This window comes from Aphelocoma coerulescens, chromosome 28 (genome assembly GCF_041296385.1).
Source record: "Aphelocoma coerulescens isolate FSJ_1873_10779 chromosome 28, UR_Acoe_1.0, whole genome shotgun sequence".
NCBI lineage: Eukaryota > Metazoa > Chordata > Aves > Passeriformes > Corvidae > Aphelocoma > Aphelocoma coerulescens.
The window spans coordinates 5,828,268-5,852,500 of record NC_091041.1 but is presented as its reverse complement, the minus strand read 5'-3'; the positions used below and the strand labels follow the sequence as shown (position 1 = coordinate 5,852,500).

At 51.2% G+C, this 24,233-nt stretch overlaps 1 protein-coding gene across 3 annotated transcripts in view; it reads right to left on the bottom strand.

Moving 5' to 3' along the window:
• Nucleotides 1–3,286: 3,286 nt before the first annotated feature.
• Nucleotides 3,287–24,233, bottom strand: part of GATAD2A (GATA zinc finger domain containing 2A) — a 43,651-nt gene continuing 22,704 nt past the window's right edge. For 2 of the 3 annotated variants that reach the window (XM_068996841.1, XM_068996839.1), the window contains exons 3-12: nt 21,568–21,830; nt 19,583–19,724; nt 17,980–18,111; nt 16,979–17,068; nt 14,849–14,980; nt 13,295–13,462; nt 11,659–11,938; nt 9,614–9,903; nt 8,515–8,698; nt 3,287–7,068 (exon numbers count right to left, since the gene is read on the bottom strand). In XM_068996841.1, the coding sequence (XP_068852942.1) occupies nt 6,938–7,068; nt 8,515–8,698; nt 9,614–9,903; nt 11,659–11,938; nt 13,295–13,462; nt 14,849–14,980; nt 16,979–17,068; nt 17,980–18,111; nt 19,583–19,724; nt 21,568–21,821 (1,803 nt within the window). In that variant the 5' untranslated portion in view covers nt 21,822–21,830 and the 3' untranslated portion in view covers nt 3,287–6,937. The remainder of the gene's footprint in view (nt 7,069–8,514; nt 8,699–9,613; nt 9,904–11,658; nt 11,939–13,294; nt 13,463–14,848; nt 14,981–16,978; nt 17,069–17,979; nt 18,112–19,582; nt 19,725–21,567; nt 21,831–24,233) is intronic. The other variant, XM_068996840.1, reaches the window with a different exon arrangement.

The window sequence follows — 24,233 nt, the reverse complement described above, 5'->3', positions numbered from 1 at the left end:
CATCTCCAGGTGAACATTCCCGGCCCCCCTGCGCCCCGGGAGGGTTTTCCAGCCCCGGCTCTGGATCGAGGTCGCCGTGTCCCGGCTCTAATCCCGCCCTAATCCCTGGGATCGCCGGGATTTGGGGATTTGGGGGATGGTGGGAGCCCCCCGGGGTGGGGATACTCGGGAATGGGCTCCCGCTCCCAGCCTGGAGCAGGGGATTCCCGGGAAAACTGTGGCTGTGCCATCCCTGGAAGTGTCCGGGGCCACCACGCTGGAGGACCCCGGGATGGTGGGATTGGCTCATCCTGGAGGTTTTTCCAAACCCAAACCCTCCTGGGATTCCTGGGGAAGTCGTTATTCCACAGCTGGCGAATTCCCTGAATAACCTCCATCCTTGGGAGCGGAATTCCTGGTGGAAATATTCCGTAGGAAACAATTATTGAGGGTTTTGGTCAGCACCGGCTCAATATTCCCAACGAATCCACCCGGGAATTGGAGAGGATTTGGCTGATTCCAGGATCCATTCCCATCCCATCCCGGTTTCTTCCAGTCTGGGATGGCCAATCCCACATTTCCCCATCCCACCCAGCCCAGGAGCAGGGATCGGGAATGAAATCCAGCTTTGGAATATTAAAAAATCTCAAACTATTGGAAATACGAAAGATTTTCCAGGATTTTCAAGGATTTTATCCCTTTTCCCTTTATTCCCAGCATCTGGAACAGGTGACAGGAGTCAGGAGCTGAGGGAATTCCTGCCGGATTTTATGGGATGTTTTTGGGATGCATTTGTGGGATCAAACAGGACCCTGGAGCCTCCTTGGGAACGGGGGATCCCCCCTGGCTTTTCCATAGGGAAGGATCGGCCGAAGGGGAAATGGGAATTGAACGGGATTCCAGGAGCGATCCAAACCCTCCTGGCTCCGGATGCGACGTCCAAATTGCCTCCTCTTCCTCCTTCTCTTCCCAGTTCCCAAATCCCGGATTCCCAGTCTCTCCATATCCCAACACAACCCTGACCTGGGAACTCCCAGCACGGATTTTCCCAGGAATTCCCAAATCAGCACAACAAAGTGACCTTGGAGGGTTCGGAGGAGACACCCAGGATGAGGATTCCCATCTTCCAGCCCTCAATCCATAGGAAAGGGATGGATTCGGGATCTCCGTGTCCATGGAGTCGGTTCCGTTTTCCAGCAGTTTTCCACAAGGAGGGATCCAGAGTTTTCCTCAAGGATCTTCCTCGGTTGAAAAGCATTCGAGGAAATGAATTCAACGCGTTCCCGAATTCCCGATCTCCCCAAAAATCTGGGATTTTCCGACGTGGAAGGTCAGAAGCGGCCAAAAAAAACCTCCCTGGAGAGGGTCCAATGCTTGGATCCGCGGAGGGTTCGGATCGGAGGTGATCCTGGAATATCCAGCGGGAACGGGAAAGGGGGCGACGCTCCCACCTTGCTCCCGGATCCCATTGGATTGAGGTGTCCTGGGAAGGGGCCGTGTCCATCCTCCTGCTCCTCCTCCTCCTCCTTCTCCTCCTCCCAAAACCTCGGCAATTCCAGCTCCAAATCCGGGATTTACGGTGCCGAAGGTGAGTTATTCCCACCCTGCATCCTCGGGGCTTTTGGCCATTCCCACAGGGATGGATCAACAGCCCGGAGCCAGGCAGGATCCAGCGCTTCCCTGGGATTGTCCCCCACCTAACGGGATCCAGCAATTCCTTGGGATCTTCTTCCCACCCAACGGGATCCATCAATTCCTTGGGATCATCTTCCCATCCAATGGGATCCACGACTTCCTTGGGATCTTCTTCCCACCCAACGAGATCCATCAATTTCCGGGATCACTTTCCCATCCAGTGGCATCCATCAATTCCTTGGGATCATCCTCCCACCCACCAGGATCCTCTGATTCCTCGGGATCATCCTGCCCTCAGACCGGATCCATTTCCCAGATTCCCCGTCAATCCCACATTTCCTGCTGCACATGGAAAACCCCAAATCTCCTTCCTTTTCCCGTTTTTCCAAGCTGGGCTTTGCCTGGAGCGGGATCCATTCCCTGCTTCCCTCTTTTCCCAAACCCGCGGCTCCGGAGCCGTGATTCCGCCCTTGGGGCCGAGGAGCAGGAATTAGGGACAATTCCATGGGAATTCCCGCGTGTCCGTGGCTGCTGAAGGCGCTCCAAGAACTTGGGATTTTATCTGGAATTGGGGGGAAAAAAAATTCTGGGAATGTCCTCGGTCAGATTCGCCATCAAATCCTGTTCTCATCCCAGCGGGAAGAGATCCAGCGGCTCCGTGAGTTCTCCTGGAATGGGCAGGTGAAATCCCAGGGGTATCCCGGTGGGGGAGCAGGAATTCCAGGTGGGAATGAAGAGGAGTCTGCAGTCATGGATGTGCTCTGTCTGAATCCTGGGATGCGCCTCTGAGGATGCTCCATCCATGAAATTCCAGGGAAAATCCACAGAAATCCCGGAATTTTTCGTTTTCTTTTCCCGGGGTTTGGTTTTTTTCGGGAAGAAACCTCGGCAGAGGAAGGAGCAGATCCGGCTTTGTCCCAGCGATCCATGAGATGCATCCCAACCCCCAAAATCCTGGGAATGAGAGGCGGATCCAGGTGTTTCTCCATTTGTTTATTGTCATTCCAATTCCAACTCCCCCCCTCCCGATACAGTTATCGATCAATTATCGATCCCGGATCCTTCTGCTGGGATTCGTTGGAATTACTGAATTTTTTGGGATTTATTCCGGAATATTTTGAGTCACAAGAAATCCAAGGAAAAAAATCCTGCCCTGCTCTTGCTCCTTCCCAAAGGAGAGGGAAAAATGAGCCAAACTTGGGGGTTTTTATCCCCCCAAGATCTCCCTAAATTTCCTAAAATTCCACCCCCTCCTGCAGCCCAAATTCCCAGTTTTCCATCTGGGACTGAACTTTGGGAATTCAATTCCAATTCCCGCCCCCCCTCCCCCCCCAAAAAAAAGGATAATTGGCTGGGAGAATCCAGAGGCAACGGAATGGGTCCAGAAATGGGGATCAAAGGAGACATGGAATAAAACCCAACCCCAAATCCACGGGGATTTTGGATTTACCACGTTTTCCGCAGGAATGGCAGGTGCAGGAATCCCTGGAATATTAAAAATTCGGGAAATCACCTTTTCCCTGAGCCGGGAACTCTGAGGAAGAAGAGCCTTGGATAGAAAAAATTCCAACCCAATTTTGTTTTATTTTTTTTTTTCCCCTCCCTGTGGTGAAAAATCCAAATCCCGACCCTCCGGAATGAGAAATCCAAGAAAAACCACACGGCTGCCGAATTCCAAGGCGGGAATTTTCCAATGAAAATCCGGGGTTTTTTTTTGTTTTTATTTCACAAGTTGCTAAAATCTAAAGTACAACGGCCGTTCCTCGTTCTCCACGGTGTCCTAGAAAATCCCGGCGGCTCCGAGCGGGAATTTTATGGCTTTAGGGACCCCCTGGATCCCTCTCCCCAGGAGAGGCAGGAGCCGGAGCCCCCCGGAATGCTCATGCAGCGAAGCTTGGGAAGAGCGGGAAAACGGGATCCGAGGGAGGAGGATCCCAAAGGATTTGTGGGAGTCGAAGGGTTGGGTGGTGTTCCCACAGATCCAAGAGATCTCAGGGATTTGGGAATCCCAAAAGGGATCCAGGAGATCTCAGGGATTTGGGAATCCCAAAGGGGATCCAAGAGATCTCAGGGATTTGGGAATCCCAAAGGGGATCCAAAAGCCTCAAGGATTTGGGAATCCCAAAGATCTTGGGATTTAGGAATGAACCCAATGGGTTCAGAATTCCAAAGGGGATCCAAAATATCTCAGGGATTCCAGAATTCCAAAAGCCTCAAGGATTTGGGAATCCCAAAAGGGATCCAAGAGATCTCAGGGATTTGGGAATCCTAAAGGGGATCCAAGAGATCTCAGGGATTCAGGAATTCCAGAGGTGATCCAACAGCCCTCAGGGAATCCCAAATTTCAGTGGGGATCCAAATGCCCTCAGGAATTCAGGAATCCCAAAGGGGATCCAAGAGATCTCAGAGAATCCAGAATTCCAAAGGGGATCCAGCAGCAGGAATAAACCCAAGATTTGTTCCCAATTTTGTGTCCAACCTCCCTCCTCCACCATTCCCAAACATTTCCCCTCCAGGGCAGAATTCTACAATGGGAATTTTCCGTTTGAGATTTTTTTTCCTTGTTTTTTCCCGTTTTTTGTGGGTTTTTTTTTCCTGGAAAAAGGAGACCAGGAGGAGAGGGAAGAGGTTTGGAAAATCTGTATTGAAGAGTTGGAACATCTTTGCACCTGAACGATCCCAATCCCACAACTCCCATCGGAATATGGAACTGGGACTGCGAAGGAAAAGCCATTCCGCCATTCCAACATGGAATCTTTTCCCAGATTTATCCCAAATTTGGCAGAAACGTGGATGGAATAAACAAATCCTCCAAATTCCCTGCGACATTCCAAGAACCACCAGGGAAAAACCACGTCAGAACTGGTCTGGATTCCAGCAGCCTCATTCCAGCTTGGGAATTTTCAGTTTCAGCCTCATTCCAGGTTGGATTTTGGGGTTTTTCCAGCCTCATTCCATGCAGGATTTTCTTTTCCAAATGTATCTCTCCCCCCTCCCCATCCCCCAAATAATTTTTTGCGGGATTTAATCTGAATTATCCATCCAAAAAAAAAATCGGGATGGAACATTTCGGAGTCTGGGCACAGAGACTTGTTTGGAATTTTAATTCCAAATCCTTCAATTCAAACATTCCCAATTATTTTAACGATCCAAGTTGGTTGGAATTCCAATTTCCAAGGGAATTACCGGAGCTGCTGGGATCCAAAAAGGTTTTGACGTCGTTTTTAGAACATTGAATCCTTTCTGCCCATCTTTTCTTCCCTGTTTTTTTTTCAGGAATCATCCAAAGCTGTTTCCCAACACTGGGAATAAATGATCCAGGTTTTCCCAAAAAAAAAAAAAAAGAAAAAAAAAAGAAAAAAAAAAGAAGTTTGAGATTTAATTGGAGCAGTTTCATTGGGATTTTTTTTTTTTTTGGGAATAAATGAATTTTTTCCAGGTGGTCGAACAGAGATCAAACGTTGGCATCCATGAGGAAAAAAACCAGGAGAGGAAAAACAACCCCTCCCCCCCCCCAAAGCCAACCCCAAAAAATTCCACACGGGAAATCAACGGCAACTTTTCCATAAAATTAAATGGAAGAAACAAATCCACTTCATCCCTCTGTCCACATCTCCCAATCCAAGCTTGGAATGAAAAGAAAACTCCAAATTCCAACCCGATTCCCACCCATCTGAGCCCTTCCCATCCCTCCGGAAAACACACCAAAATCCGCATCCAGGTGGGAATTCCGGGGGTTTTTATCCAGCAGTTTGGAAAAGGAGGGGGGGGTGGTGGTTCCTAAGCTAAATCCCTAAATATTGATATCCACACGCCGGGAAAAGTGGGAAGAGGGAGGGGTTTTGTCACTCGGCAGCGCTCGGATCCGAGGGGGATGATCCCTAAGGAATTCTTGGCTTCAAGTTTCGATCTCCCAGCGATTCCTAAGAAAATAAATCCGGCTTTTCCTGAATTTCCCCCTCCCCCCTTCCCCGTTTTTTTTTTTTTATATATAGATCTCTAGATTATATATATTTATAATTTCCCAAAGAATTCTCATCGGCGCTTTGCCCAGCGCTGATACACGACACGAGGAGTAAGGCATGGAATTCTGCCCCTTGGATTCGTCTGGAATTCGGGAAGAAGCCCAGGGAAGAAGAGGATGAGAAAGCAAAATAAAACCAAACTGGCCCCGGATGGATTTTGGGTTGAACCTCCGGAATCCCCAAAAAAACGATGGAAAGCTCCATCCAAAATGGGAGAGTGATGGATACAGGAGCATGCTTGGGATGCCTGGAAGAACTCTAATCACGGAGGGAAGGATTGGGAATGGCCGGAATTCCCAGTGGGAATCGGGAATCGCTTCCAATCCTCCCTGCTTGCATCAGCTTCTGGAATTCCTATAATTTTGAGTAATATCCCTCAAAACAACAACAAAAGAGGAAAAATAAAAACCAACCAACCAACCCTCCCCAAAGGAAAAGAAAAAAAATTCCCAAACAGTTTCGCTTTGGAGTCTCTGGGAACGTCGGGAAGGCCCAACTCCGCTGGATGAGAAAGAACCAAGGTGGTTTTTGTCTATCAGTAACTGCAAGGTTTTTAAACTACCAACGGTTCCAAAGTCTATTCCAAACAGAATCCAACAAAAAAGTGGGAGGCTCCCGCAGCACTTCCCACCTCCCAGCCAAGTTTTGGGGCGGCAGCCAATCCCTAAGGAAAAAGAAAACCAAACCATACTCAACTGGAGTCGGGAATTTGCACTTATTTCTCGGCAGCGGCGGCGGCGGCGGCATCGTCGGATTTTTGGGAATATCGGGATGTGCTGCCTGCCTTCCCGGCTGGAGGAGGGGCAGGGCAAAGGAGCAGCCATGAACTCGGCTCACTAAATGCAGGATGGGGCTGGAATTCTGGAATTCCTCTCTCCACGACCCAAAATTGCGGAGCGCGCTCCGGCGTTCCCGGCGAAAGGTTCGGCGACGCCGCCGAAGGCAGAGAGGAGGCGCTGAGTCCTTTTTGTGCTGGTGCCAAAAAAATCCAGAACTAAATACAGAAAAAGCCAAAAAAAAAAAAAAAAAAAAAAAAAGAACAACAAAAAAAAATTGAAGGAATTCTTCCCCCTTCCCTGCCAGCTTCCATGAAAATCTGGGAGCCAAAAGGAGCCGGGGCTCGGCCACCCCTACACGTGGTCACTTCTCCCGGCAGGGACGGCGGCGCTCGCTGGGATGAGGAGTGGTCTTCTTGCATCCTAGAAAGCCTGGGGCGTTATCCAGCTGGGATTAAAGCAGATTCCACGGAAGTGTGGTAGAAAAAGGATGGCAGAGCCAGGAAAAGTTCTCCCTCGGCATTATTTCCACGTGGCCGACTGTGGGATGGAGCGGGGCGGGATCATATCCAGGAGATACTCGCGCTGCCGATCCACGGCCGAGGCCGATTTGTGCACGGCCAAACCGGGGCTGACGAAGGGCAAGGCCCCACCTGGGGGGGGGAAAAAAGGGAATTGTGGAGTCATGGACTGGCATGGGAATGAGGGGAACCAGCACTAAAAGCACATGGAAAAGCGGGATTGAAGTGTGGATTATCCCGATGGGCGGCGCCGGGATTTGGCGCCTTCAGGATCTATCGCAACCAACAGGAGAAAGATTTTAGGATCAAACCTCAGGATTTGAGCACTCTGGGATGGAATTGTATTTGAAGTGATGGATGAAGCTGTTGGGAATAAAAGAATCCTAAGAAATCCATCAAGAAAGTTCACAAAAGATCTGGAGTTTCCTTCCTGGGAATCCTGATTTTCCTTTAGGAAAACAAATGGGTCTTCTCAAGTCACCTGCTTCTATAGAAAATAGAGAAATGTTTGGATTGGAATTGATCACTTGGATTTGTTCCAGGAACAGCTTTAGGGATTTCAAATCCTGAGAAATGCTGATGGGAATTTGAAATACTCCAGTGGGAATTTGAATGGGGAATGTGCTGGAGGCAAAACCATTGATTTATTGGATGGTGTTCCCAGCAAAGAGGAAAAATCAGTCAAAAATGAAAGAATTTGGTTAAAATTCCCAGAAATGAAGGAAAAATTCCTGCAGGGTGGTGCTGGATGTGGATACGGATTCAGGGATCAACAATCCGACTCTAAATCCATTCACTTTAGTTAAAAATGGGGGAAACAGGAATTTTTAATCCCTTTTACTTCCTGAAGGCAACATTTGATGAGGCCAAACTTCACCAACACCAAGTGGGGACAACGACTGTAGGAGCAAATCCTTGATATTATTGGGATTTAGGGCAGGAGATCCCACAGGGAATGAAATCCCAACTTTAAATCCATTAACTTGAATTATAAATGGATAAATCTGGAATTTTTAATTGATTTTACCTCCTGAAGGCACTGTTTGATGAGGACAAACCCCATCAAAACCAAGTGGTGACAACAATTTTAAGACCCAATTTTCAGTATCATCATTTTTTCCATGCAGGGAATCCCACAGGGAATGAAATCCCAACTTTAAATCCATTAACTTGAATTCCAAATGGATAAAGCAGGAATTTTAATTTGATTTCATCCCCTGGTGGCACTTTTTGATGAAACCAAATCCTACCAAAACCAAGGGGTGACAACAATTTTAAGAGCAAGACCTTGATGTTATTGGAATTGCAGGCCAGAAATCCCACAGGGAATGAAATCCCAACTTTCAATCCATTCAGTTTAATTCCAAATGGATAAACCAGGAATTTTGAGTGGATTTTATCTCCTGAAGGCACCGTTCGATGAGGACAAACCCCACCAACACCAAGCGATGACAACAACTTAAACCTCAAATCCTCGACATCGCCGTTTCTTTTTCCCCCCACAAGGATTCCCACCCAAAAACTGGGAATGTTGGGCAGCGATCCCGAGGAAAAAAGAGGCTTCCCAGGATCCTGTACCTGTGTTGATGGGATTTTTCTTCCAGGCACCCGTGCTGCCCTTGCTGCCGGATCTCTCCACGTGTTTTCCAGGCCGGCTCCCGAGGGTGGCGGTGGCCGAGGAGCTCTGGAGCTTGGGGGAGGGGCTGAAGGCGTGCAGGACCCCTCGGGAAGCTCCGGCACCTCGGGACATCTGGCTGGAACTCTGGCAGGACACAGGGACAAGGGGCTAAATCTGGGATGTGGCACCGGTTTGAGGGGATAAAAAATTCCAAGGGGTCTCTACGGCGAGCAAGGATTTGGGGTTTTTTTTTTTTGGTGGGTTGGGATGAGTTTGGAGGTTCCTTCCAACCCAAAGCAGTCTGGGATTCTGGGATTTGTGCTCCTGGGATGAGGAATTGCAATCGACTGCAAAGCAGCAAGAAAAGGGATTCTAATTTAGGTCAATTTAATGTTTTGGTGCTGGAGCTGCTCTTCCCATTTGGAATGAGTCCAGAGAAGGACATGGAATTATCACTGGGCTGGAGCTCCTCTGGAGCCAGGGTGGAGGGCTGGGAGTGCTCAGCTGGAGAGGAGAAGCTCCAGGGAGAGCTCAGAGCCCCTTGCAGGGCCTAAAGGGGCTCCAGGAGAGCTGGAGAGGGACTGGGGACAAGGCATGGAGGGACAGGACACAGGGAATGGCTTTGAACTGGAAAAGGAAAGATCTGGGTGGGATATTGGGAAAGAATTCCTCCCTGTGAGAGTGGTGAGGGAATGGGATGGAATTCCCAGAGAAGCTGTGGCTGCCCCTGGATCCCTGGAAGCGTCCAAGGCCAGGTTGGATGGGGCTTGGAGCAGCCTGGAAGGTGGGATTAGAGGATCTTTGGGAGCTGGAACTGAATGTTATTTTTGGGATGGGATTGGTGGATTGGCTGATCTTTGCGGGCTGGACTGGATGATCTTTGGGATTGGATGATTTTTGGGATGGGATAACCTTTAGAGCATGGGAGGGCACTTAGGATCCATCCCACCCTAAACCCAACCTGAGGGACAAATTCCCCAGGCTATACCTCAACCCTTGGGACAATTCCAAGCATCTTTCCCTCTGGAAAACACGGATCTACTGGGGGTGGGCCCTCACCTGCTTGAGCGCGTGGTGCTGCCCCACAGGCTCGGCCTTGGGCTGCCCGGGGGGGGCCGTTTGCTGCAGGATCCTCTGCTCGATCTCCTGCTCCTGCTGCAGGGCCTTGACAAAGGCGGCCTTGAGCCGGTTCGTGTGCTCGGCCTTCAGGGCCTTCTTCTGGTTGGAGGCCATGCAGGTCTCGCACATGATGGTGCCGTTCTTCTCCTCCCGCCAGCGGCACGTGAAGTCCGTGTGGCACTGGGCACACAGGTAGGGCTCCCGGCAGGACACGGCCACCGCCACCTTCCCTGAGGGGACAAACATGGTGGCTCGGCCTTCCCGCCTAGAACAGGCCTGCAAGAGCTCAAAGCCGCTTCAAAGTTAAGGCAAAACTCCCGAAAAATAACCAATCTGCCCTTAAATGTCCTCATCTGAGGCCTTTGTATGCTTAGGTTTGTGTGAGGTTTAAATTATGTCTCTAAGGACACAGGTAGGGCTCCTGACAGGACATGGCCACCGCCACCTTTCCTGAGGGGACAAACATGGCGGGTCAGCCCCAGCAGGACCCTCTGTGAGGGACAAACACCTGGGATCGGCCCCAGAGTCACCTTCCATGAGGGACAAACACCTGGGATCGGCCTCACTGTCACATTCCATGAGGGACAAACACCTGGGATCGGCCCCAGAGTCACATTCCATGAGGGACAAACACCTGGGATCAGCCGCAGAGTCACCTTCCATGAGGGACAAACCCCTGGGATCAGCCCCAGAGTCACCTTCCATGAGGGACAAACACCTGGGATCAGCCCCCGTGGCACCTTCCATGAGGGACAAACCCCTGGAATCAGCCCCAGAGTCACCTTCCATGAGGGACAAACACCTGGGATCAGCCTCACTGCCACCTTCCATGAGGGACAAACACCTGGGATCGGCCTCAGAGTCACCTTCCATGAGGGACAAACACCTGGGATCGGCCTCACGGTCACATTCCATGAGGGACAAACCCCTGGAATCAGCCCCAGAGTCACCTTCCATGAGGGACAAACCCCTGGGATCGGCCTCAGAGTCACCTTCCATGAGGGACAAACACCTAGGATCGGCCCCAGAGTCACCTTCCATGAGGGACAAACACCTGGGATCGGCCTCACGGTCACATTCCATGAGGGACAAACCCCTGGGATCAGCCCCAGTGGCACCTTCCATGAGGGACAAACCCCTGGGATCAGCCCCAGTGGCACCTTCCATGAGGGACAAACCCCTGGGATCAGCCCCCGTGGCACCTTCCATGAGGGACAAACACCTGGGATCGGCCCCAGAGTCACCTTCCATGAGGGACAAACACCTGGGATCGGCCCCAGAGTCACCTTCCATGAGGGACAAACATGGCGGCTCGGCCTTCCCGCCCAGAACAGGCCTGAAGAAGCTCCAAATCGACTCAAAATTTATTCAAAATCCACAAAAGAATGACCCTTCCACCCCTTAAATCTTCTCAGCTGAGCTTTTTGTGTGCTTAGCTTTGTGTGAGCTTTAAATTCTGTATTTCTATGAAGTTTAAATTCTGTCTTACTGTGAGCTTTAAATTCTGAGGTTTAACTTATTTCTCCAAGGCTTAAACCCTGTATTTCTGTGAACTTTAAATGATTTCTGTGAGGTTTAAATTTGGTATTTCTCTGAGGTTTAAACTCTGTCTTTCTCTGAGATTTAAATGATTTCTGTGAGGTTTAAACTCTGTATTTCTCTGAGGTTTAAATTCTGTATTTCTCCAAGGCTTAAACTCTGTATTTCTCTGAGGTTTAAATTCTGTATTTTTCCAAGGCTTAAACTCTGTATTTCTCTGAGGTTTTAATGATTTCTGTGAGGTTTAAACTCTGTATTTCTGTGAAGTTTAAACTCTGAGGTTAAACTCTCTATTTCTCTGAGGTTTAAACTCCATTTCTCCGAGGCTTAAATTCCTTCTCTGAGCTTTAACTTATTTCCCCACGGCTTAACTCCTGCATTTCCGGGAGCTTTAAACCATTCCTGCCACGTTTCAATCCCGTCTTTGACCATTCCTGTGGGCTCACCTTGGGTTTCCAGCAGGTTCTGCACGACCTCCTCCAACCCCACCAGATAAATGAACTCGTTGTTGGCGGCGCTGGGCAGGAAATTCATCTCCGGAGCCGGAGGTTTGGGAGGAGGGATCTCCAGGAGCGTCTTTTCCAGCTGTTTCCGCAGGGCCAGCTTGGCAGCGGCCTGGCGGCTGCCCGGGGACTCCCCGGTGCCACCCAGGGACGTGGCACCCGCAGGGGTGGCACCGGCCTGGCCCGATGGCACCGCCGAGCCTTTCAGGGACGTGGGGGATGCCTGGGGAGAGACCGGGAATGGGTTCAACGTGGGATCAGCGGGAATCAGGGATAGGGGGTGGGAAGGGCCAGGGAATGGATCAGGTGGGTGGGTTCTGTGTGGGATCATCGGGAATCTCTGGGGGTGGGTTCCACATGGGAGGATTGGAGGATCTTTGGGACTGGAGGGTCTTTGGGATTGGAGGGTCCTTGGGACTGGAGGATCTTTGGGATTGGAGGATCTTTGGGATTGGAGGGTCTTTGGGATTGGAGGATCCTTGGGACTGGAGGGTCTTTGGGATTGGAGGATCCTTGGGACTGGAGGATCTTTGGGATTGGAGGGTCTTTGGGATTGGAGGGTCTTTGGGACTGGAGGATCCTTGGGATTGGAGGATCTTTGGAACTGGAGGGTCTTTGGGACTGGAGGATCCTTGGGATTGGAGGATCTTTGGAACTGGAGGGTCTTTGGGACTGGAGGATCTTTGGGATTGGAGGATCTTTGGGATTGGAGGATCCTTGGGATTGGAGGGTCTTTGGAACTGGAGGGTCTTTGGGACTGGAGGATCTTTGGAACTGGAGAGTCTTTGGGACTGGAGGATCCTTGGGATTGGAGGATCCTTGGGACTGGAGGATCTTTGGGACTGGAGGATCTTTGAAACTGGGGGATCTTTGAGGGGTGGAATTGAAGGATCTTTGGGATTAAAGGATCTTTGGGACTGGAGAATCTTTGGAACTGGAGGATCTTCGGGACTGGAGGATCTTTGAGGGGTGGGACTGGATGATTTTTGGGATTGAAGGATCTTTTTGGCTGGGATTGGAGGATCCTTGGGATTGTATGATCCTTGGGACTGGAGCATCTTTGGAACTGGAGGATCCTTGGAACTGAGGGATCTTTGAGGGGTGGAATTGAAGGATCATTGGGACTGAAGGATCTTTTTGGGGTGGGATTGGAGGATCTTTGGGACTGGAGGATCTTTGAGGGTTGGGATTGGATGATCTTTGGGATTGAAGGATCTTTTTGGTTGGGATTGGAGGATCTTTGGAACTGGAGGATCTTTGAGGGGTGGAATTGAAGGATCATTGGGACTGAAGGATCTTTCTGGGGTGCGATTGAAGGATCTTTGAGGGGTGAGATTGGATGATCTTTGGGATTGAAGGCTCTTTTTGGTTGGGATTGAAGGATCCTTGGGATTGTAAGATCTCTGGCAGCAAGAACCGCCTGCCCCATCCCCGCCAGCCTCCAACTCCAACCTGGACACCGCTTGGAACAACCGGAAAGAGCGGGACAAGAGCGGGATAACACAACCCTGCCATTCCCACCCCATCCCACCCCATCCCATCGCTTCCCTCCCGGCCGGGGAATCCCGGGAATGCTGACCTGCGGGATGTTGACGAGCAGGCTGGTGTTGGGCACGTTGGCCACGCGGATCAGGCCCTGCTGGATGATCCGCTGGCCCTGGATCTGCACGCTGGGCACGGAGGCGCGCGGGGCCAGCAGCAGGGGAGGGGGGCCCGTGCTCGAGTGCTGCCGGATCGTGTGGATTTGCTGGGAAAACACGGAAAAGGGGGTTGGGAATCCGTGGGGAAGGAGCAAGGCACGAAGGCAAAAAAAAAAATATCCATGGAAAACCACCCGGAATGTTCTTCGCTTTCTCTCCATCCAAATAAAACCACAGGATGAGGGATGCTCTGAGCATTCCAACCCCAACATTCCCAAGTTTGCTGAGTCCTGAGTGCTGCTGGGTTGTGTGGATTTGCTGGGAAAACACAGAAAAGGGGGTTGGGAATCCGTGGGGAAATGAGAAGGAGCAAGGCATGAAGGCAAAAAAAAAATCCATGGAAAAACACCCCTGGAATGTTCTTCGCTTTCTCTCCATCATTCCCATTCCCTCCAAAATTATGGGACAAGGATCCCAGAGGCCACCACATTCCAGCTGGAAATTCCCGAGTTTCTGAGGGCTGCTGGATGGCGTGGATTTGCTGGGAACACATGGAAAAACACAGGGAGAGGTGGGAATCCACTGGGATCACAGGGAAAATTGGGAAGGAGCAAGGCATGAAGGCAAAAAAAATCCATGGAAAACCACCTGGAATGTTCTTCCCTTTCCCTCCATCCCAATAAAACCCTGGGACAAGGGATGCTCTGAGCATTCCAGCCCCAAAATTCCCAAGTTTCCGAGTCCAGCTCCCGGAGTTTCCAGTTTCCTGTTCCATTTGAATTCCTTAGGGAAGTTATTCCTTGGGATGAATTTTTCCCTCCTTACTCAGAGCAGGAGGAAAACAGAATTCCCAAACCTCTCCCTTCCCATCCCTCTGGCTCTGCAGGAGCTCAGAGCTCCAGAAGAAATCCTGGGTTTTTCCCTGGAATTCCATGGATGCCGGAATTTTGGGCTGGATCCAATTGGAATTTTGTTTTCCTGCTCGTTCCCTGACGCCTCAGTTTGGTTTTCCAGGTGATCCAGGACTGATTCCAGTCGATCCCCTCATTCCAGCAGCTCTTATCCAACCCCAGGGCAGAAAATCGGGGGAAAAAAGGGAATTTTGCCATTGAAAAGTTGGGATTGATGGGATACAAAGGATAATGAGAGGGAAAAACATGGAAAAATCAGGGATTGGTTCCATTCCCTCTTCCCCAAGACAGAAAATCAGGGGAAAAAAGGGAATTCTATCATTGAAAAGCTGGGATTGATGGGATACAAAGGATAACGAAAGGGAAAAACATGGAAAAGGAAGGGATTGGTTCCATTCCCTCTTCCTGCTCTCCCAAAAAAACCCCTGGCACCCGGAATGAGGTGCCTGAATCCCAATAATTACAGGAAAGAACATTTTCTTGGGAGCGCCGGGTATTTCAAGCAACCCCAGGAAGAAATCCTGGATTTTTTTTCATGGATTGGGAGTGGGAAAAGCTGGAAAAGGAGTGGGAAAAGCTCACCTGGGCCCCTCGGACCAGGGGGGGCATCACGATCTGGGGGCTCGGCTGCGTTCCCAGCTTGGAAGAGGCCGCTTGGCCCCCCCGGACCAAGGGAGGAGGGATCACAGTGCCAGGAATCCGGCTGGAAGAGGTCTGGAAAACAGGGAAAAAGCGTGATCCAGAGGTGGGAGAGAGGCTGGGAAGGATGGGAATGGGGCAGGGTGGGAATGGGGCTGGGGGGGCTGCGGTGGTGGGGAAAAAAGTGGTGGGAATGGGATAAAAATGGGGATAAAAGTGATGGGAATGGGATAAAAATGGGGATAAAAGTGATGGGAATGGGATAAAAACGGTGGGAATGGGAAAAAATGGGGATAAAAGTGATGGGAATGGGATAAAAATGGGGATAAAAGTGGTGGGAATTGGATAAAAATGGGGATAAAAGTGATGGGAATGGGATAAAAACGGTGGAAATAGGATAAAAATGGGGATAAAAGTGGGGGGAATGGGATAAAAATGGGGAATTGTGGGAATGGGGAGTGGAAGGGTTGGGATTCATGGAGGGAAAGGAAAAGCAGGGAAACAAAAGCAGGAAGAAAGAAAAGCTTTGGGAAAAATCATGGAAGACGAAAAAGGAAGGGAAAAAAAGGGAGGAGGAAAGAAAAACTTCAGGAAAAATCATGGAAGAGGAAAAGGAATCTGGCAAAAGGAGTTTGGAAAAGCTGCTGCCCAAGGATTCCCGGCTCCAATCCTCAGAATTCCTCCTGGTGCCGGGCTGGGAGATTCCCAAAACTCCTCCACATCCCAATCCTGGGGTTTTCCAGAGGCTGCTCCCCCTCTTCCCTCCTTCCCAACCTCTGGGATAAGGAATCTCCCACTTCCCCCAGGATTTGGGATGCCGGGAAGTTCGATCCCATTCCCACGGATCCCTCAGCTCCCACCCTCTGCAATCAGTGCTCGCTTAAGCCAAAGCCAATCCAGGTTAATTTGTCCCCAGTTCCACAGGATTAGTTGGGATAAAATGGATTTTCGGGATTGAGCTCCAACATTCCCTGGCTGAAGGTTTCCCTCCCGCTCCTGCTCCTCTGGAAGTGCTCCAAGTGCGCCTCTGGATTTGGGAATGGCTCCCAAAGGAGAGCAAATCCCTCCCTTTCCTCAGGTCCGGAATTCCGGGGGTTTTCCAAACCCTTTTCCAGGGGGAAATCCCTCGTGCTGGAGCAGTTTGGGAATTTGGTTCCCATTATCCCAAGGAGAAAAAACCAGGAATGTTGTAAATCCCAAAGCACGGCCCTGGATTCAGGGGATGATTGACAGCTGTCCATGGACTCGGGATCTGCATTCCCTAAGGATTCCCAGGATTTCATTCCTGGGAATGGGATCTTTCCAAGCCCTCATCCAGCATCACAGAGAATCCAGGGATTCCCTGAGCTCTTCCTGAGAGAATCCAGGGATTCCCTCAGCTTTTCCAGAAAGAATTCCTTGATCCCCTCGGCTTTTCCAGAGAAAATCCTGTGATTCCCTCAGAGAGAATCCCAGGATTCCCTGACAGAGAATCCCATCATTCCCTCAGCCCTTCCAGAGAGAATCCAGGAATTCCCTCCCAAAGAATTCCGGGATTCCCTGAGCTTTTTCAGAGAGAATCCAGGGATTCCCTCACAGAGAATCCTGGGATTCCCTCGGCCCTTTCAAAGAGATTCCAGGGATTCCTTCAGCTTTTCCAGACAGGATCCAGCGATTCCCTCCAGAGATTCCAGCGATTCCCTCACAGAGAATCCTGGGATTCCCTGAGCTCTTCCAGAGAAAATCCCATGATTCCCGCACAGAGAATCCCAGGATTCCCTCAGCTCTTCCAGACAGGATCCTGGGATTCCCTGAGCTCTTCCTGAGAGAATCCTGGGATTCCCTCCAGAGAATCCTGGGATTCCCTCAGCAATTCCAGAGAGAATTCCCTGTCCTCCAATGGAATCACTCCCGGATTTACTCCAGGATGCCCAGCTGGAAAACAACCCCATGGAAATCCCATCCCAGTTTTCCTCCCGGCCCGTTATCCCTAGAAAACCTCCCGCTGGGATGCTGTGGGAGCTGGGGAATCCTGGCTCTGCTTTTCCCGGGATTTGCCGCTTTTCCCGGGCTCTTTTCCCGGCTCCCACTGACCTGGAGGGAAGTTTTCCCAGCGGGAACAGCCTGAGGGCCCCGCACCAAGGGCGGGGGCGTGGCCGCAGCGCTTCCAGAGGGGCCGGAGGGCTGGAAAAGGAAAAAGCGGAGAGAGAGCAGCGGGATAAGGTTGGAAAAGCGGGAATACAGAAAGCAGGGAATGCGCCCAGCTCCGGCTCCTCAGGGATCGGCGGGAAAAATCCTCCAGGATGGGCTCCCCCTCCTCCCTCTTCCCGCTCTTCTCCACACGCAGGGAATTCGGGAATTAGCGGGAAAATGGGCACGGAGGCCGCCTCAGCATTCCCGTAATTCCAGCGTGGGAAGGTTGGGAAAAATCCTTTGGATGTTAAGAAATTCAGGAGGAATTCCTGCCCCATCAGTCCAAAGATTCCCAGCTCGGCGCTCGTTCCTGCGGAATTCCGTTCCCTGCAGAATTCAGGGATGCGGGGCCTTGTTGAGGTTTGATCCTGGAGCACTCGGAATTCCGGGAAAACGGCGGGAAAATGCCAGGAAAGGGGAGACGCCAGGGAGATAAAAAATCCTGGGAAAGGGGTTAAGGAATCCTGGGAAAGGGATTTAAAAATCCTGGGAAAGGGGTTGAAAAATCCTGGGAAAAGGGGGACAGCAGGGAGTTGAGAAATCCTGGGGAAATGGGGCAAAAAAAAATCCTGGGAAAGGGGTTGAAAAGTCCAAGGAAAGGGGAGACAGCAGAGAGTTAAAAATCCCAGGAAAGGGGTTAAAAGAATCCCAGGAAAGGAGTTAAAAGAATCCCAGGAATGGGGTTAAAAAATCCTGGAAAAAAGGGAGACACCAAGAAGTTGAGAAATCCTGGGAAAGGGCTTAAGGAATCTTGGGAAAGGGGAGAAACCAAGGAGTTAAAAATTCCCAAGAAAGGGAGACAGCAGGAAGATAAAAAATCCCGGGAAAGGGGAGACAGCAGGGAGTTGAGAAATCCCGGGAAAGGGATTCAAAACCGGGGGGAAAAGCGGGAATATCCCTACCTTGGGAGCCGGGGTCTCCTTCTGGATTTGGCTTTGCCGGAGCTTTTTCAGGAGCACCAACTTGGCCTCCTCCAGCCGCAGCTCCTCCTTCAGCTGCTTGATGAGCCGCTCCCGCTCCTCGGGGCTGCTCCGCTGGAAAGCCGGGAAAAAGGGAAAGCAGGGATGGGGGAAGGGGCACAGACAGAGGCAGGGTGAGAATTCCCGGCTGGAATCGGATCCTGAGGGTCGGCGTCGCGAGTAAGTGGGAATGGATGGAGCGGGGGAGGGAGTTCTGAGGGGGAATCTGGGGTTTTTTCCATTTAAAAAGAAGTGGGAAAGGTTAAATGGGGATAAATCTGGGATTTGGGAATGCAGAAATTCCATTTGGGACCTCAGAATTACAGCAAAATCCCAAATGTGATCCTGAATTAAAGAGCTTTGAGCACCGTGAGATTGCCAGCTGGAATTGCCAGTGTCATGAACAGATGGGAATGAATGAGAAGGGAGGGAATTCTGAGGGGAAAATGTGGAATTTTCCATAAAAAATGAATGGGAAAGGTCAAATGGGGATAAATCCAGGTTGGGAGAGGGATTTGGGAATTCAAAATTCCATTTGGAAGCTCAAAATTATGGAAAAATCCCAAGGTTGAGTCTGAATTCCCGGCTGGAATCGGCTCCTGGGTGTCACTGTCAGAAATAAATGGGAATGGATGGAGAAGGGAGGGAATTCTGAGGGGAAAATGTGGAATTTTCCATAAAAAAATGAATGGGAAAGGTCAAATGGGGATAAATCCAGGTTGGGAGAGGGATTTGGGAATTCAAAATTCCATTTGGAAGCTTGAAATGGCGGGAAAATCCCAAGGTTGAGTCTGAATTCCCGGCTGGAATCAGCTCCTGGGTGTCATTGTCAGAAATAAATGGGAATGGATGGAGAAGGGAGGGAATTCTGAGGGGAAAAGGTGGAATTTTCCATAAAAAAATGAATGGGAAATGTTAAATGGGGATAAATCCAGGCTGGGAGAGGGATTTGGGAATTCAAAATTCCATTTGGAAGCTCAAAATTATGGAAAAATCCCAAGGTTGAGTCTGAATTCCCAGCTGGGATCGGCTCCTGGGTGTCACTGTCAGAAATCAATGGGAATGGATGGAGCTGGGAGGGAATTCTGAGGGGAAAATGTGGATTTTTCCATAAAAAAATGAATGGGAAAGGTTAAATGGGGATAAATCCAGATGGGCAAGGGATTTGGGAATTCAAAAATTCCATTTGGAAGCTTGAAATGGCGGGAAAATCCCAAAGTTGAGCCCGAATTCCTGGCTGGAATTGGCTCCTGGGTGTCACTGTCAGAAATCAATGGGAATGGATGGAGCTGGGAGGGAGTTTTGAGAGAAAATGTGGGGTTTAGGACATTTTCCATAAAAAAAATAAGTGGGAAACGTTAAATGAGGATAAATCTGAGGTTTGGGAATTTGAGATTTCGGGATTTGAGAATTCATCGACTCCATTCGCGACCTCAAAATTACGGCAAAATCCCAAATCTGACGCCGAACTAAAGAGCTCGGGGGCACCGTGAGATTCCCAGCTGGAATTCCGCCCTGGGATCCCGGGATGAGGGGCCGGACTCACCAGGAGGGCGTCGGGGCGGGGCTGCCCCGGGGGCTGCGTCGGGCCGGGGCCGCTCAGGCCGTTGAGGCGAGGGCTCGAGGGCTCCGTGTCCGACAGCACGATCACGTCCGGCGACGGCACCCGGCGCTCCCGCCGCACCTCCCTGAGGGACACGGAACGGCGGCAGTCAGGGAACGGCGGGAGGCAGGGAACGGCGGGAGGCAGGGAACGGCGGGAGGCAGGGAACGGCGGGAATGCGGGAATGCGGGAATGCGGGAATGCGGGAATGCCCTCAGCCCTGCCCTCAGATCTGCTTTCAGCCCTGCCCTCACCCCTGTCCCTTCCCTGTCCCATCCCTGTCCCAGCCCTGTCCCATCCCTGTCCCATTCCTGTCCCATCCCTGTCCCATCCCTGTCCCAGCTCTGTCCCATCCCTGTCCCATCCCTGTCCCAGCTCTGCCCTCAGCCCTGTCCCAGCTCTGTCCCAGCTCTATCCCAGCTCTGTCCCATCCCTGTCCCAGCCCTGTCCCATCCCTGTCCCAGCCCTGTCCCAGCCCTGTCCCAGCTCTATCCCAGCTCTGTCCCATCCCTGTCCCATCCCTGTCCCATCCCTGTCCCATCCCTGTCCCAGCCCTGTCCCATCCCTGTCCCAGCTCTGTCCCAGCTCTGTCCCAGCTCTGTCCCAGCTCTGTCCCAGCCCTGTCCCAGCCTTTTTCCAGCCCTTTTCCAGAGCTTTCCCATCCCTTTTCCAACCCCCTTTCCAGTGCTTTCCCGGGGCTTTTCCAGACCAGTTCCAGCCCCTGTCCCAGCGCTTTCCCAGCGCTTTCCCAGGGCATTTCTGACCCTTTTCCAAGCCCTTTTCCCGCCCCTTCCCCAGGGCTTTTCCAGCCCTATTCCAGCCCCTTTCCCAGCACTTCCCCAACCCCTTTGCCAGGCATTTTCCAACCCTTTTCCAGACTCTTTCCCAGCCCTGTTCCAGCCCCTTTTCCATTGCTTTTCCAGCCCTTTTCCAGCAGGATTGGATGACTTTGGGACCCTTCCCAATCCAAACCATTCCAGGATTCTGGGATTGATCCCAAATCTCTCCAATCGGGAACAATCCCAGCTCAATCCCTGCTTCCCAAAACGTCCCAAAACCACGGAGCAATCCTGGGATTTGGGTGGGAAAAGTCCTTAAAATCCTCCAATTCCATGGAAATTGGGAATTCCTTCCCATCAGAAGCTTTTCCATGGAATCAGGCTCGGAGCTGCTCCTTCCACCTGAATTCCTGGGATAAATCCCAGCTCCATTCCCAAGGAAAAGCACTGGGATCAGCAGGGTTTGGGAATTCTGGCTGGGATCATTCCAGAGGGATCACAGGAAAGGGCAGGAAAAGCCTCTGGAGACATCCAGGGAATCCCAGGGCTGGGAAAAGGGCCCAGAGCAGGAATTTTAGGAGTGGGAAAACGGGAAAATTCCAAAGGATCGGGGAGTGTCCTCTAGAGGGCACAGCGAGCCTGGGAATCTCCAAATCCAGGGAATTCCAATGGAAGTGACACTGGTGGAGCATTCCTGGCTTTCTCCTGGAGCTGGAGGCACCTGGAGAGGAAAACTGGGATTGGCTGGGCCGGGATAAGGGCTGGGAATGAGCCGGGAATGAGCCCGGAATGAGCAATTCCCAAATCCCAAACCCCTTTTCCTGCCAGAATTCCATCGGCAGCTCCAAGGAAATCCAGCTGGGATGGGGCCTGGATTAGTGGGAATCGCCCATGGAATGGGACGAGCTTCCAGGCCCTTCCCACCTGAACCATTCCCGGATCCCATGGGATTCTCTTCCCAACTTTTCCACAGCAGCTTCCAAAGGAAAAACCGGGAATCTGCCGGATCTCGGAACCAGAACTTCCCAAAAACCAGCCCAGCTGAATTCCAACTCCTTCCCGAGCCACATCCCAAGAAAAACCGGGATGAGAAGGGCTCCAAGCTCCTTCCCAAGCCCAACAACTCCCGGAATTCCAAGGAATCCTCACCCTTTGGATGTGCTCATATCCACGGGCTCATCCCCAGCTGGCAGCTCCACTTTGATGGTGGCTTTGACTTCCCCACTTTTCAGCATTCCCGGGATTTTCCCGGCTCCGGGATCCGCTTTGATTTTCATGTCGCCCTCGGAATTGAGCTCCGATCCCAAAATTCCTTTGTCCATCCTGAGTTTTTTATTGTCCGGCTCCGATTCCCGCTCCAGGGCGCGCTTCTGGCTCCGGGTGCGGCATGAGTCCTCGCTCATGGTGAGAGCCTGGGAGACGGGAAAGGGTTAAAAATCCTGGGAAAATCCTGGGAAAAGTATTGGGGAAGGGGGGGGAAAATCCTGGGAAAAATCCTGGGAAAAGGGGGGAAAAGTACTGGGGAAGGGGGGAAAATCGTGGGGAAAGGGGGGAAAAGTATCGGGAAAGGGGGGGAAAATCCTGGGAAAATCCTGGGAAAATCCTGGGAAAATCCTGGGAAAATCCTGGGAAAAGGGGGGAAAAGTATTGGGAAAGGGGGGGGGGGTGAAAATCCTGGGAAAAGGGGGGAAAATACCAGGAAAGCGGAGACATCGAAGGTTTAAAAAATGCTGGGAAAAGGGAGGGAAAAGTATTGGAAAAGGGGGGAAAAAATCCTGGGAAAAGTATTGGGGAAGGGGGGGGAAAATCGTGGGAAAAGGGGGGAAAAGTATCGGGAAAGGGGGGGAAAATCCTGGGAAAAGGGGGGAAAGTATTGGGAAAGGGGGGAAAAATCCTGGGAAAATCCTGGGAAAAGGGGGGAGAAATCCTGGGAAAAATCCTGGGAAAAGGGGGGAAAAGTATCGGGGAAGGGGGGGAAAAATCCTAGGAAAATCCTGGGAAAAAGGGGGAAAAGTATTGGGAAAGGGGGGGGGGCGAGGTGGAAATCCTGGGAAAAGGGGGGAAAATATCAGGAAAGCGGAGACATCAAAGGTTTAAAAAATGCTGGGAAAGGGAGGGAAAAGTATTGGGAAAGGGGGGGGGGGAAATCCTGGGAAAAATCCTGAGAAAAGGGGGTAAAAAAATCAGGAAAGGGTTAAAAATCCTGGGAAAATCCTGGGAAAAGGGAGACAGCAGGGAGTTAAAAGGTCCTGGGAAAGGGGTTAAAATATCCCGGGAAAAGGGGGAAAAAAATCCCGGGAAAAGGGGTTTAAAAATTCTGGGAAAGGGGGGAAAAACACTGGGAAAGGTGGGGGGAAAAAATCCAGGGAAAGCGGGGGAAAAAATCCCGGGAAAGTGGGGGAAAAAATCCTGGGAAAGGGGGGGGAAAAATCCCGGGAAAGGGGGGGGAAATTCCCAGGAAAAGGGGGGAAAAATTCCCAGGAAAAGGGAGACATCAAGAAGTTAAAAAATCCCGGGAAAGGGGAGCCACGAAGGGGTTAAAAATCCCGGGATTTGGGGATCAAATCCCTTCATTTCCCAACAGGGCAAAGTCCGGCGGGTGCTGGGAGAAAACTTTGGGAAGAGCAATCCCGGGGCTGATCCCGAATCCAGCGGCTCCAGCCCCGCTCCCGCTTTTCCCCTGGAGCAAAATCCAAGTGGGAACGGCCGGGAATTCCAGTGGGAGCATCCAGAGGGAATCCTGCCGGGAATTTGGGGCTGGGAGAGGATCCAAAGCCCCCGGAAAAAATCTCCAAAGGCCAAAATTCCACAAAAAACCGAAGCAGGGAAGGGATCCTGTAATTCCAACATTCCCACGGGGATCTCCCTGATTCCCAAAGCTTCCCGAGGATTCCCAAAATTCAGGAATCAGGTAGCACCTGGGATAAAGGCGAGGTGGGAATCCTGGAATTTTCCCTTTGGAATTGCCCTGCTCAAGTTGGGATTTCTCCCTGCTCCTGGAGGGATCCAAGCCAGGCTTTTCCAGGATTTACCAGGCTTTTCCAGGATTTCCCAGGCTGGGGGAGCTGCTGGAAGTTGGGATCACTCCGGTCCCTGCTCCCAGGGTTTGGGATCCTGTGACCTTTCCCGGGATTCCCACTATCCCAGGTTTTCCAAAGCCCATCCCAGCTGCATTTCCTGATGGAATTCCGGCAGGAAAAGGGATTTGGGTGTTGGGAATTGAGCTGGGATCCCGAGAAATGGAGGGAAATGGGATAGGAATGGAGCAGCTGGGAAAGGGCTGGGAAAGGGTTGGAAAAGGGTTGGAAAAGGGATGGAAAAGGGCTGGAAAAGGGATGGAAAAGGGTTGGGAAAAGGGATGGAGAAAGGCTGGAAAAGGGGTTGGAAAAGGGATGGAAAAGGGTTGGGAAAGGGTTGGGAAAGGGATGGAAAAGGGCTGGAAAAGGGATGGAAAAGGGATGGGAAAGGGCTGGAAAAGGGATGGAAAAGGGATGGAAAAGGGATGGGAAAGGGCTGGAAAAGGGGCTGGAAAAGGGCTGGAAAAGGGATGGAAAAGGGGTTGGAAAAGGGCTGGAAAAGGGGTTGGAAAGGGATGGAAAAGGGATGGAAAAGGGATGGAAAAGGGATGGGAAAGGGCTGGAAAAGGGGTTGGAAAAGGGATGGAAAAGGGTTGGAAAAGGGGTTGGAAAAGGGATGGAAAAGGGATGGAAAAGGGGTGGAAAAGGGTTGGAAAAGGGATGGAAAAGGGCTGGAAAAGGGCTGGAAAAGGGGTTGGAAAAGGGCTGGAAAAGGGGTTGGAAAAGGATGGAAAAGGG